Source organism: Salvelinus fontinalis, chromosome 7 (assembly GCF_029448725.1).
Source record: "Salvelinus fontinalis isolate EN_2023a chromosome 7, ASM2944872v1, whole genome shotgun sequence".
Classification (NCBI taxonomy): domain Eukaryota; kingdom Metazoa; phylum Chordata; class Actinopteri; order Salmoniformes; family Salmonidae; genus Salvelinus; species Salvelinus fontinalis.
In genome coordinates, this window is record NC_074671.1 from 63,774,068 (window position 1) to 63,794,354 (window position 20,287).

Sequence of the window (20,287 nt, forward strand, 5' to 3'; positions counted from 1 at the left end):
CTGGCCCTCCAACACCACTTCCAGCAGCATCTGGTCTCCCATCCAGGGACTGACCAGGACCAACCCTGCTTAGCTTCAGAAGCAAGCCAGCAGTGGTATGCAGGGTGGTATGCTGCTGGATATGTCCTTAAAGTCCTTAGATTAATATTAATTTGAAGTTGTCGCTACTTCAAATATTAATTTTAGAAATGTAACATTGATTTTTTTACAAGGCATGTGTGATGCATGAAGTCATCTACTGTAAAAATCACCTGTCAGGGGGAGTGGCTAAAGGTAAGCATCAGAAGGGTTTCCCCATTCCGTTATCATGACGTGCATTGTGGACATTTTGTAAACCAAGTATATTACGAAGATTAATTTAAGAAAATTAGATGTGATTATATATAATTGAATAGGTTATTAATTATTTCATCGCTGATCGTTTTGGAGTTGCGTACCTAGAATATTTATGAGAGGGCGGTTCTATTTCCCGCTCATGCTTGATTGACATGTGCCCCGAGGCTAAGCGGAGCTCACGCACAGTCAGGCGTTCTACCTTGGAAAACATGGGAAGAAACCACCCGGCGAAATCGTAGACATTTCAATATATTTATTAATGATGGACCATGTTTCGAGACGCTGTGGAGTCAGCCGATCGCGTTTAACATTGTTGTTACCAGGTTGCGATTGTTCTCCAGTTCCAGCCACCAAAGTCAAAAATCCAGGTGCATAAACGGGTTTCTCTCTTCCAGATAGGATGAAAGATCGATACACTTTACTCTCCTGTTCCAGCTAAATTAGCTTGTGCCTCGGGTGGGTCAATACAACTCCCCGTTGTTTGACTGTTTGGGACATCGAGTGACTCTTCGACTGTCCCTGATCGGCATCCGAGTCCACGCCTGGGATTTGCAGTTGCGGGACTCGCTTCATGGAGAAAACTGCGATATCGTTTCAACTTTTGGACTACAGAATAGCCTACTGCAATTAACCAAACGTTTAGGCCATATTTCCACGGCATATTTGGAATATATTTGGGTTCACTCATGGAAAAGAAAAACAACAAAGCGAACAGGGCTCGCTCGCCGCAACTTCGGAGCCTGAACTCAACTATCAACTCTCCTCCCAGTGGCAGCAGCGCTAAAGAGAGAGTGCACAGGTAGCCACTCTTATAGCCAGCAAAATTTACATGACAATTTAACAAACTAACGTTAGCTGGCTACGAAGCTTCGCATATTTTTTGCCCGTCCCTACCACCATACACCTGACAATTAAATGTTCTTAGCGTTACACAAAAGTTAAAACAACTTTTAGGGAGAGTTATGTAAAAAAAATGGCCAACGCTAGCTAGTCAATCTGGCTAACGACAAACCATGGCAGGTGTTGGTTGTACTTGTGTTTTGCAAGGCTACCTCATACAGTAGATAGCAAGCTAAGTGGATGTGTTGAGAATGCGAGGACCGTTGGACTCAGTCCTTCGTAATGGCATGTGCACTATTCCAAGCTGCCTCACAACCTCCACCCGACACCTCGTCCCCCACCATCGAGATTACACACGTTTTAGTAGCTAGTCACGTGTTGTGCTATGCACAGGAGTCCTCCGCTGTTGTGAACATTGAAACACAGTGCAATCGATGAACGTTGCAGGCTAGGAAAGTTCCCAACCAAAACATTAGGCCTAGGCTACATACTTCTTCTCGGTGCAACGCTTTGTTGAAGTTCACTGACGTTTTCTTTAGGTTGTATCGTTCTACGTGATAGGGTACACATTGTGGCCCCCAAGGTTATTATAGTTTAGTGTTTTTATATTCCTTTCTATTTCTATAAGTTAAAACATACATCATGATTTAAAAATATATGTTTTATTTATACTCGTTTGTTTTGAAGTAAAATATAATCGTTTTTTAGTTTGTCAAACTTTTTTTCATGATTTAGTTTACTATAATAACCTTGGTTGTCTCTCAGGGCTCATTCTTCCTCTCCTCCTCCTTCCTTTCGTCTCCTCCTTTCCATAGTGTGGTCTTACTCAACCACCTTTCAGTATTCACCCAGCTACAAGTGGGAAAATACCATTAGGTCACTAATCCACATGATGTCATTGCTCTAAGCTCTTATTAAATCTAGTCCCCTGGAAAAAACAATCCTGCTGAATGGAGAATGTGTCTGGTCTTATAAAGGACTAGTCTATCCGGATTCCATAGCAAACAACAGACTGCCAAACATGCTACTACTACTCACTACGCTCGTCGCTCACTATCCCCTTTAGATTGACTTAGTTTCTGACTCCTGCTAGCTAGACTCCGTATGGCTGTGACTGTTTCAGTGTGGACTCCGTATGGCTGTGACTGTTTCAGTGTGGACTCCGTATGGCTGTGACTCTGATTCAGTGTGGACTCCGTATGGCTGTGACTCTGATTCAGTGTGGACTCCGTATGGCTGTGACTCTGTTTCAGTGTGGACCCCGTATGGCTGTGACTCTGTTTCAGTGTGGACTCCGTATGGCTGTGACTCTGTTTCAGTGTGGACTCCGTATGGCTGTGACTGTTTCAGTGTGGACTCCGTATGGCTGTGACTGTTTCAGTGTGGACTCCGTATGGCTGTGACTCTGTTTCAGTGTGGACTCCGTATGGCTGTGACTCTGTTTCAGTGTGGACTCCGTATGGCTGTGACTCTGTTTCAGTGTGGACTCCGTATGGCTGTGACTCTGTTTCAGTGTGGACTCTATGGCTGTGACTCTGTTTCAGTGTGGACCCGTATGGCTTTGAGCGGTTGGAGGACTTTGACTATGAGTCGTATGAGGAGTTGATGTCAGAGTACCTGGCCGTGCTCACCAGGAGGTCCATCAGGTGGTCCAAGCTGTTGCAGGGCCGGGGACGGCTGGAGAAGAGCATCAAGGGTGAGTGGGACTTCATCGGAGCCAGAGCATAAAATAAACTTTTTAGATGTTTTTTTACCAGCGACAATAAATAAAAAATAGTCTAAAATGACACCAACAAAACACAAAAAAACAGATGAGCATGCATTGTAATGTTTCTAAAACAATACATCTAATAAGTAATGTGGTATTTTGTTTAATTAGAGTTTTTGTATCCCAAGTCTTTTAGCCAAAATATCACAGATTAGACAAAAATGTTCACGGTTACCGTGGTAGCCCAACTCGAGTCATGTTTGTGCCTGTGAGATTGAGTCTTGACTAGTAGAATCATTGTCTTCTCTAACCAGGCTGGTTGAGAGAATGCCAAGAGTGTGCAATGCTGTTCTCAAGGCAAAGATTCAACTTTTCTACTTTGAAGAATCTCAAATATAAAATATATTTTGATTTGTTTGACACTTTCTTTGGGTTACGACATGATTCCATATGTGTTATTTCATAGTTTTGATGTCTTCACTATTATTCTACAATGTAAAACAAATAAATAGAAACCCTGGAATGAGTAGGTGTGTCCAAACTTTTGACTGGTATTGTATTTTATTATTTTTGATTTGTAAATATGTTATTTAAAAAAAGAAAAAGGTTTTTATTATTTTCCCTTAACCCTACCACCCCCCCCAATTGGAGTAAACAATCGGACAATACTTAGGCTTCCACTTCCAGCTTATACGTTTGGCAGGTGTTCATGTCAAATCAGTGTTTTTGTTCATGCTGCTTCTAGGGTGTGTGTGTGTGTGTGTGTGTGTGTGTGTGTGTGTGTGTGTGTGTGTGTGTGTGTGTGAGAGAGAGTGAAAAAGAGACTTAAGTTGCATAACTGACTCATGAAGCACTCCCACAGTGAAGCGGTATGTGCGTAAGGGCGTGCCCAACGAGCACCGAGGGTTGATCTGGATGTCAGCCAGCGGGGCCCAGGAGCACCTGGAGAAGAACCCAGGCTACTATCACTCTCTACTGGACACTACGAAGCAACAGCACGACCCCAAGCTGGTAGACTCCATACGCACAGGTTAGCTAATATACCTCATCATGGGTTAGCTAATATAGATCATCATGGGTTAGCTAATATAGATCATCATGGGTTAGCTAATATAGATCATCATGGGTTAGCTGATATAGATCATCATGGGTTAGCTGATATAGATCATCGTGGGTTAGCTAATATAGATCATCGTGGGTTAGCTGATATAGATCATCGTGGGTTAGCTGATATAGATCATCGTGGGTTAGCTGATATAGATCATCGTGGGTTAGCTGATATAGATCATCGTGGGTTAGCTGATATAGATCATCGTGGGTTAGCTGATATAGATCATCGTGGGTTAGCTGATATAGATCATCGTGGGTTAGCTGATATAGATCATCGTGGGTTAGCTGATATAGATCATCGTGGGTTAGCTGATATACCTCATCGTGGGTTAGCTGATATACCTCATCGTGGGTTAGCTGATATACCTCATCGTGGGTTAGCTGATATACCTCATCGTGGGTTAGCTGATATACCTCATCGTGGGTTAGCTGATATACCTCATCGTGGGTTAGCTGATATACCTCATCGTGGGTTAGCTGATATACCTCATCGTGGGTTAGCTGATATACCTCATCGTGGGTTAGCTGATATACCTCATCGTGGGTTAGCTGATATACCTCATCGTGGGTTAGCTGATATACCTCATCGTGGGTTAGCTGATATCTACCTGAACACGGGAGCTTGAGCTCTGAGATATTTCTCTCTGTATGTACTCGGCTTTGACAAATAGCTGAAAGGGTTAGGGAAGTTTGTGGAGTTGGCAGCAGGTTAATTTTGGTGGTGATTAACTACCTCCATCCCTCCCTCCCTGGCAGACCTGAACAGAACATTTCCTGACAACGTCCAGTTCCGCAAGACGTCGAACCCATGTCTCCAGAAAACCTTGTACAACGTGCTGCTGGCGTACGGACACCACAACCCAGCTGTGGGCTACTGTCAAGTACGTTTACCCTGTTACACCTGCCGGTTCTTTGTCTGCATCCCAAATGGCACCCTATTCCCTATATAGTGCACTACTTTAGACCAGGGCCCTATACCCTATATAGTGCACTACTTTAGACCAGGGCCCTATACCCTATATAGTGCACTACTTTAGACCAGGGCCCTATACCCTATATAGTGCACTACTTTAGACCAGGGCCCTATCCCTTATATAGTGCACTACTTTAGACCAGGGCCCTATACCCTATATAGTGCACTACTTTAGACCAGGGCCCTATCCCTTATATAGTGCACTACTTTAGACCAGGGCCCTATACCTTATATAGTGCACTACTTTAGACCAGGGCCCTATACCCTATATAGTGCACTACTTTAGACCAGGGCCCTATACCTTATATAGTGCACTACTTTAGACCAGGGACCTATACCCTATATAGTGCACTACTTTAGACCAGGGCCCTATACCCTATATAGTGCACTACTTTAGACCAGGGCCCTATTTATTTATTTTATTTTTATTTAACCTTTATTTAACCAGGTAGGCAAATTGAGAACACGTTCTCATTTACAATTGCGACCTGGCCAAGATAAAGCAAAGCAGTTCGACACATACAACAACACATAGTTACACATGGAGTAAAAACAAACATATAGTCAATAATACAGTGAAAAAAAAAAAAAAAATAGAAAAAAAATAAGTCTATATACAATGTGAGCAAGTGAGGTGAGATAAGGGAGGTGAAGGCAAACAGATATATGTATAAATAAATAAAAATATAAAAAGGCCATGGAGGCGAAGTGAGTACAACACAGCAAGTAAAATAAAAACTAAAAAAAACACTGGAATGGTTGGTTTGCATTGGAAGAAAGTGCAAAGTAGAGACAGAAATAATGGGGTGCAAAGGAGCAAAATAAATTAATAAATAAATACAGTAGGTAAAGAGGTAGTTGTTTGGGCTAAATTGTAGATGGGTTATGTACAGGTGCAGTAATCTATGAGCTGCTCTGACAGCTGGTGCTTAAAGCTAGTGAGGGAGATAGGTGTTTCCAGTTTCAGAGATTTTTGTAGTTCGTTCCAGTCATTGGCAGCAGAGAACTGGAAGGAGAGGCGTCCAAAGGAAGAATTGGTTTTGGGGGTGACTAGAGAGATATACCTGCTGGAGCGCGTGCTACGGGTAGGTGCTGCTATGGTGACCAGCGAGCTGAGATAAGGGGGGACTTTACCTAGCAGGGTCTTGTAGATGACCTGGAACCAATGGGTTTGGCGACGAGTATGAAGCGAGGGCCAGCCAACGAGAGTGTACAGGTCGCAGTGGTGGGTAGTATATGGGGCTTTGGTGACAAAACGGATGGCACTGTGATAGACTGCATCCAATTTATTGAGTAGGGTTTTGGAGGCTATTTTGTAAATGACATCACCGAAGTCGAGGATTGGTAGGATGGTCAGTTTTACAAGGGTATGTTTGGCAGCATGAGTAAAGGATGCTTTGTTGCGGAATAGGAAGCCAATTCTAGATTTGACTTTGGATTGGAGATGTTTGATGTGGGTCTGGAAGGAGAGTTTACAGTCTAACCAGACACCTAGGTATTTGTAGTTGTCCACATATTCTAAGTCAGAGCCGTCCAAAGTAGTGATGTTGGACAGGCGGGCAGGAGCAGGCAGCGATCGGTTGAAGAGCATGCATTTGGTTTTACTTGTATTTAAGAGCAGTTGGAGGCCACGGAAGGAGAGTTGTATGGCATTGAAGCTCGCCTGGAGGGTTGTTAACACAGTGTCAAAAGAAGGGCCAGAAGTATACAGAATAGTGTCGTCTGCGTAGAGGTGGATCAGAGAATCACCAGCAGCAAGAGCGACATCATTGATGTAAACAGAGAAGAGAGTCGGTCCAAGAATTGAACCCTGTGGCACCCCCATAGAGACTGCCAGAGGCCCGGACAACAGACCCTCCGATTTGACACACTGAACTCGATCAGAGAAGTAGTTGGTGAACCAGGCGAGGCAATCATTAGAGAAACCAAGGCTGTCGAGTCTGCCAATGAGGATGTGGTGATTGACAGAGTCAAAAGCCTTGGCCAGGTCAATGAATACGGCTGCACAGTATTGTTTCCTATCGATGGCGGTTACGATATCGTTTATGACCTTGAGCGTGGCTGAGGTGCACCCATGACCAGCTCTGAAACCAGATTGCATAGCGGAGAAGGTGTGGTGTGATTCGAAATGGTCGGTAATCTGTTTGTTGACTTGGCTTTCGAAGACCTTAGAAAGGCAGGGTAGGATAGATATAGGTCTGTAGCAGTTAGGGTCAAGGGTGTCCCCCCCTTTGAAGAGGGGGATAACCGCAGCTGCTTTCCAATCTTTGGGGATCTCAGACGACACGAAAGAGAGGTTGAAGAGGCTAGTAATAGGGGTGGCAACAATTTCAGCAGATAGTTTTAGAAAGAAAGGGTCCAGATTATCTAGCCCGGCTGATTTGTAAGGGTCCAGATTTTGCAGCTCATTAAGAACATCAGCTGACTGTATTTGGGAGAAAGAGAAATGGGGAAGGCTTGGGCGAGTAGCAGAGGGGAGGGCAGTGCTGTTGTCCCGGGTAGGGGTAGCCAGGTGGAAAGCATGGCCAGCCGTAGAAAAATGCTTATTGAAATTCTCAATTATAGTGGATTTGTCGGTGGTGACAGTGTTTCCTATCTTCAGGGCGGTTGGAAGCTGGGAGGAGGTGTTCTTATTCTCCATGGACTTTACGGTGTCCCAGAACTTTTTTGAATTTGTGTTGCAGGAAGCAAATTTCTGCTTGAAAAAGCTAGCCTTGGCTGTTCTAACTGCCTGTGTATATTGGTTTCTGGCTTCCCTGAAAAGTTGCATATCACGGGGGCTGTTCGATGCTAATGCAGAACGCCATAGGATGTTTTTCTGTTGGTTAAGGGCAGTCAGGTCAGGAGAGAACCAAGGGCTATATCTGTTCCTGGTTCTAAATTTCTTGAATGGGGCATGCTTATTCAAGATGGTGAGGAAGGCATTTTTAAAAAATGACCAGGCATCCTCTACTGACGGGATGAGATCAATATCCTTCCAGGATACCCCGGCCAGGTCAATTAGGAAGGCCTGCTCGCTGAAGTGTTTCAGGGAGCGTTTGACAGTGATGAGTGGAGGTCGTTTGACCGCTGACCCATTACGGATGCAGGCAATGAGGCAGTGATCGCTGAGATCTTGGTTAAAAACAGCAGAGGTGTATTTGGAGGGCAAGTTTGTTAGGATGATATCTATGAGGGTACCCGTGTTTACGGAATTGGGGTGGTACCTGGTAGGTTCATTAATAATTTGTGTGAGATTGAGGGCATCAAGCTTAGATTGTAGGGTGGCTGGGGTGTTGAGCATGTTCAAATTTAGGTCGCCTAGCAGCACGAGCTCTGAAGATAGATGGGGGGCAATCAGTTCACATATAGTGTCCAGAGCACAGCTGGGGGCAGAGGGTGGTCTATAGCAGGCGGCAACGGTGAGAGACTTGTTTTTAGAGAGGTGGATTTTTAAAAGTAGAAGTTCAAATTGTTTGGGAACAGACCTGGATAGTATAACAGAACTCTGCAGGCAGTCTTTGCAGTAGATTGCAACACCGCCCCCTTTGGCCGTTCTATCTTGTCTGAAAATATTGTAATTGGGGATAAAAATGTCTGAATTTTTGGTGGTCTTTCTAAGCCAGGATTCAGACACGGCTAAAACATCCGGGTTGGTAGAGTGTGCTAAAGCAGTGAACAAAACAAACTTAGGGAGGATGCTCCTAATGTTAACATGCATGAAGCCAAGGCTATTACGGTTACAGAAGTCATCAAAAGAGAGCGCCTGGGGAATAGGAGTGGAGCCAGGTACTGCAGGGCCTGGATTCACCTCTACATCACCAGAGGAACAGAGGAGAAGTAGGATAATGGTACGGCTAAAAGCTATGAGAATTGGTCGCCTAGAGCTACCAGAGCAGAGAGTAAAAGGAAGTTTCTGGGGGCGATAAAATAGTTTAAAGGAATAATGTACAGACAAAGGTATGGTAGGATGTGAATACAGTGGAGGTAAACCTAGGTATTGAGTGATGATGAGAGAGATCTTCAACATCATTGAAACCAGGTGATGTCATCGCATATGTGGGTGGTGGAACTGCAGGGTTGGATATGGTATAGAGAGCAGGGCTAGAATCTCTACAGTGAAATAAGCCAATAAACACTAACCAGAACAGCAATGGACAAGGCATATTTACATTAAGGAGAGGCAAGCTTAATCGAGTGATAAATAAGGGTCCAGTGAGTAGAGGTTGGTTGGGGTCGTGGCGATCCAGACAGCTGGCCGGGTATATGGCTATCGGTAGCAGCATAGGATGGAGGTCTGTTTGTAGATACCTCGTGCGTTTCCGTCGGTAGGTTCCGTGTAGTGGGGTTTTGTTCAGATAGCAGCCGATAAGACAGCTAACGATTAGCGGGCCTCAGATGAGCGTTCAGGTAACGCCGGGACGGAGGTGCCGGTTGGATAAATCCCTCGGGCAGATAACGTCGGCAGTCAGTCGTGAAGGCCCGGTGGGGTTCCGTATCTGCAGCAGCAACAAAGAAACGGGTCCGGATGGTGATGGAACTCCTCAGCTGGCTAGCTCCAGCATGATTTGAGTTAGCTCCGGGGTCGACGTAAGCCAATAGTCACACGGTATGCAGCTAGCTAGCTGCGAAATCAAGGTGCAAGTGTCCAGAGGCTGCGGTTGGAATCCGGGGAAACTGAGAGAGAAAAAAGTCCCGGAATGCTCCGGTCCGAGTCGCGTTGCACAAAAGTGCCGGTAGATTATCGAGCTAGAGGAATAGCTGATGACCGCAAAACGTGGGCAGCTGAAACACCAACGCTAGCCAGCAAACCGGCTAATTTCGGGGCAGCTACAGATTAGCTTCTGGCTAGCTATCGGAGTAGCTTCTGGATTAGCTTTCAGGCTAGCTTCTGATTTAGCCCCTGGCTATCTTCCACGATGGATTTCAGATTGAGGTAAATAGTACTTATTGTAATTGGTGAAGCGGGTTGCAGGAAAGCTTTTGCAGGGAAGCTTTTGTAGTTGAGTTCTTGGATAATAAAATAAATAAAAGATATGTGAAGAAAAGGTGTAAATATATATATATACAGGACACGACACGACAACACGGAAAAATACGTCTGAACTGCTAAGCCCACTTGGTAATCCCTTATATAGTGCACTACTTTAGACCAGGGCCCTATACCTTATATAGTGCACTACTTTAGACCAGGGCCCTATACCCTATATAGTGCACTACTTTAGACCAGGGCCCTATACCTTATATAGTGCACTACTTTAGACCAGGGCCCTATACCTTATATAGTGCACTACTTTAGACCAGGGCCCTATACCCTATATAGTGCACTACTTTAGACCAGGGCCCTATACCCTATATAGTGCACTACTTTAGACCAGAGCCCACAGGCAGCTTCAGATTCCACTTTACAGGCTCAGTCACCTTTTACCGCTCTACTCCAGTGGTTCCCAACTCCAGTCCTCTACTCCAGTGGTTCCCAACTCCAGTCCTCCAGTCCTCTACTCCAGTGGTTCCCAACTCCAGTCCTCCAGTCCTCTACTCCAGTGGTTCCCAACTCCAGTCCTCCAGTACTCTACTCCAGTGGTTCCCAACTCCAGTCCTCTACTCCAGTGGTTCCCACCTCCAGTCCTCTACTCCAGTGGTTCCCAACTCCAGTCCTCTACTCCAGTGGTTCCCAACTCCAGTCCTCCAGTACTCTACTCCAGTGGTTCCCAACTCCAGTCCTCTACTCCAGTGGTTCCCAACTCCAGTCCTCTACTCCAGTGGTTCCCACCTCCAGTCCTCTACTCCAGTGGTTCCCACCTCCAGTACTCTACTCCAGTGGTTCCCACCTCCAGTACTCTACTCCAGTGGTTCCCAACTCCAGTCCTCCAGTCCTCTACTCCAGTGGTTCCCAACTCCAGTCCTCCAGTCCTCTACTCCAGTGGTTCCCAACTCCAGTCCTCCAGTCCTCTACTCCAGTGGTTCCCAACTCCAGTCCTCCAGTCCTCTACTCCAGTGGTTCCCAACTCCAGTCCTCCAGTCCTCTACTCCAGTGGTTCCCAACTCCAGTCCTCTACTCCAGTGGTTCCCAACTCCAGTCCTCTACTCCAGTGGTTCCCAACTCCAGTCCTCTACTCCAGTGGTTCCCACCTCCAGTACTCTACTCCAGTGGTTCCCAACTCCAGTCCTCTACTCCAGTGGTTCCCAACTCCAGTCCTCTACTCCAGTGGTTCCCAACTCCAGTACCCCCAACAGTACACCTTATTGTTGTAGCCCTGGACCAGCACACCTGATTGAGTTGGATCAGGGGGTCCTGGAAGACTGGAGTTGGGAAACACTGTTCCATTGTTTCTCAGCCCTCACTGCTACTGCACCGTGTTCAGTGCCCCCTGTGGCTGGTCCAGGCATTACCTGCTAGCCTTTTCAGGAATCTCAACCCTTCCTCGATCATTCAATCAGCTTTTGTTCCTAAATGGGAATTCTATAGTTGGAATGGCATGTCGAATAGACAAGGCTACTGTGTGGTTGTGTGTGATTTGATAGGGAGATTTTCAGTCTTTTGCAATGCAAAGAAGCAGCATTATGGCTGAAGGTTTGGTGTGTGTACAGTCAGTCCTCTCTGTCTGCCTCTCGTATTGTCAGCTTTTCTGTTTATTAGTCTGTCTTTTTGACTATCAAAGACACATTTAATCACATCATTTCCAATAGTTACTTACTAGAGACTATGTATTTTTACCATGGGCCCTGGTCAAAAGTAGTGCACTATAATAGGGAGCCATTTGGGACGCTTAGTGTATCTCTGTCCACCTTTTCATCTCTCCCTCTCTTTGAACTCATTCACCAGAACACAGACCTGTTCTCTCTCCCTCTTAGCAACAGGCTGTATTAGCAGGCAAAGGGAGAGGGAGAGAGAGGGCTGTTGAATTAGAATGGGTTGGCCAGGCAAAGGGAGAGGGAGAGAGAGGGCTGTTGAATTAGAATGGGTTGGCCAGGCAAAGGGAGAGAGAGGGCTGTTGAATTAGAATGGGTTGGCCAGGCAAAGGGAGAGAGAGGGCTGTTGAATTAGAATGGGTTGGCCAGGCAAAGGGAGAGAGAGGGCTGTTGAATTAGAATGGGTTGGCCAGGCAAAGGGAGAGAGAGGGCTGTTGAATTAGAATGGGTTGGCCAGGCAAAGTTAGAGAGAGAGGGCTGTTGAATTAGAATGTATTGGCCAGGCAAAGGGAGAGGGAGAGAGAGGGCTGTTGAATTAGAATGGGTTTGCCAGGCAAAGGGAGAGGGAGAGAGAGGGCTGTTGAATTAGAATGGGTTGGCCAGGCAAAGGGAGAGAGAGGGCTGTTGAATTAGAATGTATTGGCCAGGCAAAGGGAGAGGGAGAGAGAGGGCTGTTGAATTAGAATGGGTTGGCCAGGCAAAGGGAGAGGGAGAGAGAGGGCTGTTGAATTAGAATGGGTTGGCCAGGCAAAGGGAGAGGGAGAGAGAGGGCTGTTGAATTAGAATGGGTTGGCCAGGCAAAGGGAGAGAGAGGGCTGTTGAATTAGAATGGGTTGGCCAGGCAAAGGGAGAGAGAGGGCTGTTGAATTAGAATGGGTTGGCCAGGCAAAGTTAGAGAGAGAGGGCTGTTGAATTAGAATGGGTTGGCCAGGCAAAGTTAGAGAGAGAGGGCTGTTGAATTAGAATGGGTTGGCCAGGCAAAGTTAGAGAGAGAGGGCTGTTGAATTAGAATGGGTTGGCCAGGCAAAGGGAGAGAGAGGGCTGTTGAATTAGAATGTATTGGCCAGGCAAAGGGAGAGAGAGAGGGCGGATGAATTAGAATGTATTAGCCATGCAAGTTGAGAGAGAGAGGGCTGTTGAATTAGAATGTATTGGCCAGGCAAAGGGAGAGGGCTGTTGAATTAGAATGGGTTGGCCAGGCAAAGGGAGAGGGCTGTTGAATTAGAATGGGTTGGCCAGGCAAAGGGAGAGGGCTGTTGAATTAGAATGGGTTGGCCAGGCAAAGGGAGAGGGAGAGAGAGGGCTGTTGAATTAGAATGGGTTGGCCAGGCAAAGGGAGAGGGCTGTTGAATTAGAATGGGTTGGCCAGGCAAAGGGAGAGGGCTGTTGAATTAGAATGGGTTGGCCAGGCAAAGGGAGAGGGCTGTTGAATTAGAATGGGTTGGCCAGGCAAAGGGAGAGGGCTGTTGAATTAGAATGGGTTGGCCAGGCAAAGGGAGAGGGCTGTTGAATTAGAATGGGTTGGCCAGGCAAAGGGAGAGGGCTGTTGAATTAGAATGTGTTGTCCAGGCAAAGGGAGAGGGCTGTAGTATTAGAATGGGTTGGCCAGGCAAAGGGAGAGGGCTGTTGAATTAGAATGGGTTGGCCAGGCAAAGGGAGAGGGCTGTTGAATTAGAATGGGTTGGCCAGGCAAAGGGAGAGGGCTGTTGAATTAGAATGGGTTGGCCAGGCAAAGGGAGAGGGCTGTTGAATTAGAATGGGTTGGCCAGGCAAAGGGAGAGGGCTGTTGAATTAGAATGGGTTGGCCAGGCAAAGGGAGAGGGCTGTTGAATTAGAATGTGTTGGCCAGGCAAAGGGAGAGGGCTGTTGAATTAGAATGGGTTGGCCAGGCAAAGGGAGAGGGCTGTTGAATTAGAATGGGTTGGCCAGGCAAAGGGAGAGGGCTGTTGAATTAGAATGGGTTGGCCAGGCAAAGGGAGAGGGCTGTTGAATTAGAATGTATTGGCCAGGCAAAGGGAGAGGGCTGTTGAATTAGAATGTATTAGCCAGGCAAAGGGAGAGAGAGAGGGCTGTTGAATTAGAATGTATTGGCCAGGCAAAGGGAGAGGGCTGTTGAATTAGAATGTATTGGCCAGGCAAAGGGAGAGGGCTGTTGAATTAGAATGTATTGGCCAGGCAAAGGGAGAGGGCTGTTGAATTAGAATGGGTTGGCCAGGCAAAGGGAGAGGGCTGTTGAATTAGAATGGGTTGGCCAGGCAAAGGGAGAGGGCTGTTGAATTAGAATGGGTTGGCCAGGCAAAGGGAGAGGGCTGTTGAATTAGAATGGGCTGGCCAGGCAAAGGGAGAGGGCTGTTGAATTAGAATGGGTTGTGCCCCTCACTAAGCTGTCAAGGAGAGGATGTCTACAACCTACAGACAACAACATCTTGAAAACACTGTTGCAAAACTATTAACAATTTATTGTGGCTGAAATGTAATATTCATATGTATCTAATAACTGTCTTGTCTTCAGGGCATGAACTTCATCGCTGGGTACCTCATCATCATCACTAAAGATGAGGAGAAATCATTCTGGCTGATGGACGCTCTACTAGGCAGGATACTACCAGGTGTGTGAGGTACAGCAGCTCTCTCCCTGTCGTGGGTCTATGTATAACCCAGCGGAGGTCACATGGTCTTGAGCCTCGTTAAGACCCACGTCACACGGAGGGGAGGGAGGGGGTAATCCTATGGTGTCACACAGGAAATTACATCACGCCCCAGCTCACTACCTCACTTCCTGTTCTGGCATAGTCAGGCTCCACTCTGACAAACAGGTGGATTTGATCTGAGATCACATTCGTCACTGTGTTCAGGGCTCATATCTTTGAGGTGTGTGTGTGTGTGTGTGTGTGTGTGTGCACTGTCCCTTGACGACAGTAAAAAACCAACAGTGTAATGAAAGGGACTGTTGATACTAAGTTGCGTGTCCTGTCTGTCTCCTGTCCAGACTATTACTCCCCAGCCATGCTGGGTCTGAAGATGGACCAGGAGGTTTTAGGGGAGCTTGTGAGGACCAAAGCCCCAGTTGTGTGGCAGGCCATGGGGCAACACAACGTCATGTGGACCCTGGTGGTCTCCAGGTGGTTCATCTGTCTCTACATAGACGTCCTGCCTGTAGAGGTGAGGGGGGGGACGGGGGACTAGGGCGTTGAAAAGCAAGGAGAGAACTTTGGCCAAATCTTTGTTGTTGTTGGAGTACTAATACTGAGTTGATGTAACTATTGAACATGTAAACACCCAGTCAGGTTTGGGTCAGTGATCTGTTGTAGAAGGGCTATTCATGTTTTATCAGTGCTGAGCTTTATCAGAGACTCGGCCCCACAACAGGACTGAACCAGGTTTATAGGGCAGAATGGGGCACGGCCCCACAACAGGACTGAATTAGGTTTATAGGGCAGAATGGGGCACGGCCCCACAACAGGACTGAATCAGGTTTACAGGGCAGAATGGGTACTCAGCCCCACAACAGGACTGAACCAGGTTTACAGGGCAGAATGGGAACTCAGCCCCACAACAGGACTGAATCAGGTTTACAGGGCAGAATGGGACCTCAGCCCCACAACAGGACTGAATCAGGTTTACAGGGCAGAATGGGAACTCAGCCCCACAACAGGATTGAATCAGGTTTACAGGGCAGAATGGGAACTCAGCCCCACAACAGGACTGAATCAGGTTTACAGGGCAGAATGGGAACTCAGCCCCATAACAGGACTGAATCAGGTTTACAGGGCAGAATGGGAACTCAGCCCCACAACAGGACTGAATCAGGTTTACAGGGCAGAATGGGAACTCAGCCCCACAACAGGATTGAATCAGGTTTACAGGGCAGAATGGGAACTCAGCCCCACAACAGGACTGAATCAGGTTTACAGGGCAGAATGGGAACTCAGCCCCACAACAGGACTGAATCAGGTTTACAGGGCAGAATGGGAACTCAGCCCCTCAACAGGACTGAATCAGGTTTACAGGGCAGAATGGGTACTCAGCCCCACAACATTAAACCTGACTGTCCTGCTGCCCATTAAGCCTGACTGTCCTGCTGCCCATTAAGCCTGACTGTCCTGCGGCCCATTAAGCCTGACTGTCCTGCGGCCCATTAAGCCTGACTGTCCTGCGGCCCATTAAGCCTGACTGTCCTGCGGCCCATTAAGCCTGACTGTCCTGCGGCCCATTAAGCCTGACTGTCCCGCGGCCCATTAAGCCTGACTGTCCCGCGGCCCATTAAGCCTGACTGTCCCGCGGCCCATTAAGCCTGACTGTCCCGCGGCCCATTAAGCCTGACTGTCCCGCGGCCCATTAAGCCTGACTGTCCCGCGGCCCATTAAGCCTGACTGTCCCGCGGCCCATTAAGCCTGACTGTCCCGCGGCCCATTAAGCCTGACTGTCCCGCGGCCCATTAAGCCTGACTGTCCCGCGGCCCATTAAGCCTGACTGTCCCGCGGCCCATTAAGCCTGACTGTCCCGCGGCCCATTAAGCCTGACTGTCCCGCGGCCCATTAAGCCTGACTGTCCCGCGGCCCATTAAGCCTGACTCTCGTCTCTCTCCTTGGTTCTCGTCCTTAGACGGTTCTGCGTATCTGGGACTGTCTGTTCTACGAGGGTTCTAAGATACTGTTCCGTGTGGCTCTGACGTTGATAAGGAACCAGCAGGCTGAGGTCCAACAGGCCGGTTCCCTGCCTGACGTCTGTGACAGCTTCAAACACATGACCAGAGGCCCCTATGTAGAGGACTGCCACACCTTCATGCAGGTATACACACACACACACACACACACTGAAATGAACGTGTGTGGATGTGTTTTAACTATTAGCAAAGAAACAAAAAGTGGACATTTAGTTGGTCCCCACGAGGTGAAATGCTATTTCTAGGGGGTTTAGGGTTAAGGTTAGAATTAGATATTTGTGTAAGAGTACAGGTTACAGTTAGGGACAATAGGATTTTGAGTGGGACTAAATTGTGTGTCCCCACATGGTTAGCTGTACAAGACTGTGTGTGTGTACACCATAATGATCTCTGTTCATCCCTCTGTAATCCTTTGTCTTGCCGCTTTCCTAGAAAATCTTCACGGAACCCGGAAGCCTCTCCATGGCAACAATCACCAAGCTCCGGGAGACGTGTCGAGCACGCATCATCGCTGAGGAGTCCTGACCCCATCCTCCTGACCTGTCAATCAAACACACTGCACATTCCGGGCTGGGTCCCAACACTCCTTAATGGTCTCCTCGGATCCTATCCCTCACTGTTGGGACAGTGCCCTAGACTGTTTTGTACTCTTTAGCATGACTACCATGTATGTAGACTACTAGGGGTGAAAAGGTGTTACGAGTACCGACAAATTAATTAGTAACTATCCTGTGGGGGTACGCTGTACTGGTTAAACATGAGCCCATCACAATAATTAACAACAAAGACGCCATTGAAACCTTCTGGCTATTACACTATTATCATTACTGTATGAAAGTTACATGAAATAAATATATTTCGTGAATGGACTTGAAAACATGGAATACGCTCAAATGCGGTTTGGTAATAAGGTGATTGGCCGAGACGCGCGGACAGCAGTGGACGCGGTGAGGTTACCAGACTGATGTCGACCTAATGAGTGACGTCGCTGGGTGTCATTCATCAAATGGCGGCTGCACAGATGCACGAATTCAACATGAGGTTTAGTCCAGCATTGGTGTTAACCAGCCCTGGACGTCTTGGTTCATGTAGACCTGAATGTACACATGTAGCTAGATAGCAGAGTTAAGACATTACACTCCATCTAACTGAGGATCCCATTTTGTCCTACAAAAGTAGTGCACTATATAGGGCCCTGGTCTATAGTAGTGCACTATATATAGGGAATAGGGTGCCAATTGAGATGTAACTCGTGTGAGACTCATGTTGCTGACTGAAGCTCATCTTAACTGGAATAAACATTTATTTAAGAACAAGATTTGGATTCTATGACTCTGCACTTTTCTCCTCTGAGTGATGAGATCACTGATGACGTTGGGAAGCAGACTTCAAGCATATGGTCCGTTGTCGTAGATGAACGAGTGTCCGTTGTAGTGCACTAGAAACGAGCCTGATTCTTTGTACACCAGACACTATTAAATAAACTACTGACTCTTTCCTCCTTCACAATCATGTGACACCCCCCCCCCCCCTCTGTTCTTTCTGATACTTTTGTAGTCCCTGTAATCTCTAGTGCTGGGAACTACAAACCCCATCTATTCTCAACTCAGGAAGCAGAAGAAAGTTTCAAATGTCTTTTATTGACCTTAGCAAGATGCATAATAGAAACATGATCAAAGCATTCTCTACAAAAATAAAAAGATCAACTAGCTACAATCGATCAACACAATCTCATGGGAGGAGTTGAACTATATTTCACACCAGTTCAACACATCCATCATGTAACAACCTCAGTCTAACACCGTCCACAAGCCTTTGTTTTGAAATGCAGCAAACACAACTCCCACCACCACCACAAGGCCTGTCAAACCACCACCACAAGGCCTGTCAAACCACCACCACAAGGCCTGTCAAACCACCACCACAAGGCCTGTCAAACCACCACCACAAGGCCTGTCAAATGTTCTTGTGACCTACAAGATAATCCAGTCACTATTTCTGACCAGAGGAGTTGTTCGACATTCAAGTTTCCCTTTTTTTCCCCCCACAGGAGTCTTCGGACCTCCCTAGGTGATGTCATAGAAAAGATGGTGGTCCTGAAGGAAAGGAGATGAGGAAGGAAGGGAAGCTTGTTGAGTCCATCACAAAACGTGGTTCTAGGAAAGACCCACTCTTCCATAAGAGTTGAATACTATATCATTTAATATCAGTTTAAATTTACACAAAAACTGCAACAAAAAAAAAAGAAATCTTTCAATTCCTATTAAAGCGAGAATCCACCCAAGTCAAACATGAAATGATATCAGAACTAAAAAGGTATACTGAGCCAGCTGCAGTAGAGATGGGCTAGAGACAGAGAGACGAGGGGGATGGTAGGTTTGACCAGGCAGTAGTCTGTTAGTAGGTAGCAGAGGATGAGCTGCTGTGAATAACAATATATAGAGGACACACACACACACACACACACACACACACACACACACACACACACACACAGCAGAGAGGGCTTGGTTTGTACATGGTCCAGTTGGAGCGTCCGTCTCTCTGCAGTCTTGTCTGAAAAGACTCCCTATATTGTGCACTAAGTTTGACCAGAATCCGCATAGACCTCTGGTCAAAAGTAGTGCACTACCCCATAGACCTCTGGTCAAAAGTAGTGCACTACATAGGGAATAGGGTGGCGTTTGATACACACAAGGTTGTGTGTCAGTGTTCTCAGATAGTCTGGTATCCAGCATGGCTCTTCTTCCTGCCGATGAGGTAAGCGATGAGAACGATGAGAACCAGGCCGGCCAGAGCGGCTCCCACGACGATGGGAATCAACATGTTGTCCTGATCCAACTGGCACTCATCCGCTAGAGGGAGGGAGAGGAGGGATGTGGAGGGAGAGGAGGGATGTGGAGGGAGAGAGAAACACAAACAGAAAAAATTATGTAAAGGTCATTGATACAAATAGAGAACTTCTAATCAAGGACAACCATAGAACACAATGACAAAGTGTAGAGAGGAGAGATGGATAGATCATATGAAAGGGTAGAGAGAGAGAGAGGAGAGATGGATAGATCATATGAAAGGGTAGAGAGAGAGAGAGGAGAGAGATGGATAGATCATATGAAAGGGTAGAGAGAGAGAGAGAGGAGAGATGGATAGATCATATGAAAGGGTAGAGAGAGAGAGAGAGGAGAGATGGATAGATCATATGAAAGGGTAGAGAGAGAGGAGAGATGGATAGATCATATGAAAGGGTAGAGAGAGAGGAGAGATGGATAGATCATATGAAAGGGTAGAGAGAGAGAGAGAGGAGAGATGGATAGATCATATGAAAGGGTAGAGAGAGAGAGAGAGGAGAGATGGATAGATCATATGAAAGGGTAGAGAGAGAGAGAGAGGAGAGATGGATAGATCATATGAAAGGGTAGAGAGAGAGAGAGAGGAGAGATGGATAGATCATATGAAAGGGTAGAGAGAGAGAGAGAGGAGAGATGGATAGATCATATGAAAGGGTAGAGAGAGAGAGAGAGGAGAGATGGATAGATCATATGAAAGGGTAGAGAGAGAGAGAGAGGAGAGATGGATAGATCATATGAAAGGGTAGAGAGAGAGAGAGAGGAGAGATGGATAGATCATATGAAAGGGTAGAGAGAGAGAGAGAGGAGAGATGGATAGATCATATGAAAGGGTAGAGAGAGAGAGAGAGGAGAGATGGATAGATCATATGAAAGGGTAGAGAGAGAGAGAGAGGAGAGATGGATAGATCATATGAAAGGGTAGAGAGAGAGAGAGAGGAGAGATGGATAGATCATATGAAAGGGTAGAGAGAGAGAGAGAGGAGAGATGGATAGATCATATGAAAGGGTAGAGAGAGAGAGAGAGGAGAGATGGATAGATCATATGAAAGGGTAGAGAGAGAGAGGAGAGATGGATAGATCATATGAAAGGGTAGAGAGAGAGAGAGGAGAGATGGATAGATCATATGAAAGGG

At 46.7% G+C, this 20,287-nt stretch overlaps 2 protein-coding genes across 2 annotated transcripts in view; one reads left to right on the forward strand and one right to left on the reverse strand.

The window, feature by feature from the left end:
* Positions 1-340: 340 nt before the first annotated feature.
* grtp1a (growth hormone regulated TBC protein 1a) lies at positions 341-17,802 on the forward strand. The gene is made up of 8 exons (XM_055930588.1): positions 341-1,135; positions 2,721-2,872; positions 3,747-3,914; positions 4,751-4,875; positions 14,152-14,248; positions 14,629-14,801; positions 16,245-16,430; positions 16,738-17,802. The coding sequence occupies exons 1-8, from the start codon at positions 1,023-1,025 to the stop codon at positions 16,828-16,830; spliced, it is 1,107 nt and encodes a 368-aa protein (XP_055786563.1). The 5' UTR covers positions 341-1,022; the 3' UTR covers positions 16,831-17,802.
* A 123-nt stretch (positions 17,803-17,925) lies between these two features.
* The window catches only part of lamp1a (lysosomal associated membrane protein 1a), a 15,688-nt gene continuing 13,326 nt past the window's right edge, over positions 17,926-20,287 (reverse strand). The window contains exon 9 of the mRNA XM_055930568.1: positions 17,926-19,160. Coding sequence (XP_055786543.1) covers positions 19,021-19,160 — 140 coding nt within the window. The 3' untranslated portion in view covers positions 17,926-19,020. The remainder of the gene's footprint in view (positions 19,161-20,287) is intronic.

Bases quoted from the DNA above. Each gene is read 5' to 3' on its own strand.
- grtp1a (XM_055930588.1), top strand. From the start codon at position 1,023: ATGGAAAAGAAAAACAACAAAGCGAACAGGGCTCGCTCGCCGCAACTT. The intron at 14,249-14,628 runs GTGTGTGAGGTA...TCTCCTGTCCAG, and splicing joins ACTAGGCAGGATACTACCAG to ACTATTACTCCCCAGCCATG. The intron at 14,802-16,244 runs GTGAGGGGGGGG...TCTCGTCCTTAG, and splicing joins TAGACGTCCTGCCTGTAGAG to ACGGTTCTGCGTATCTGGGA.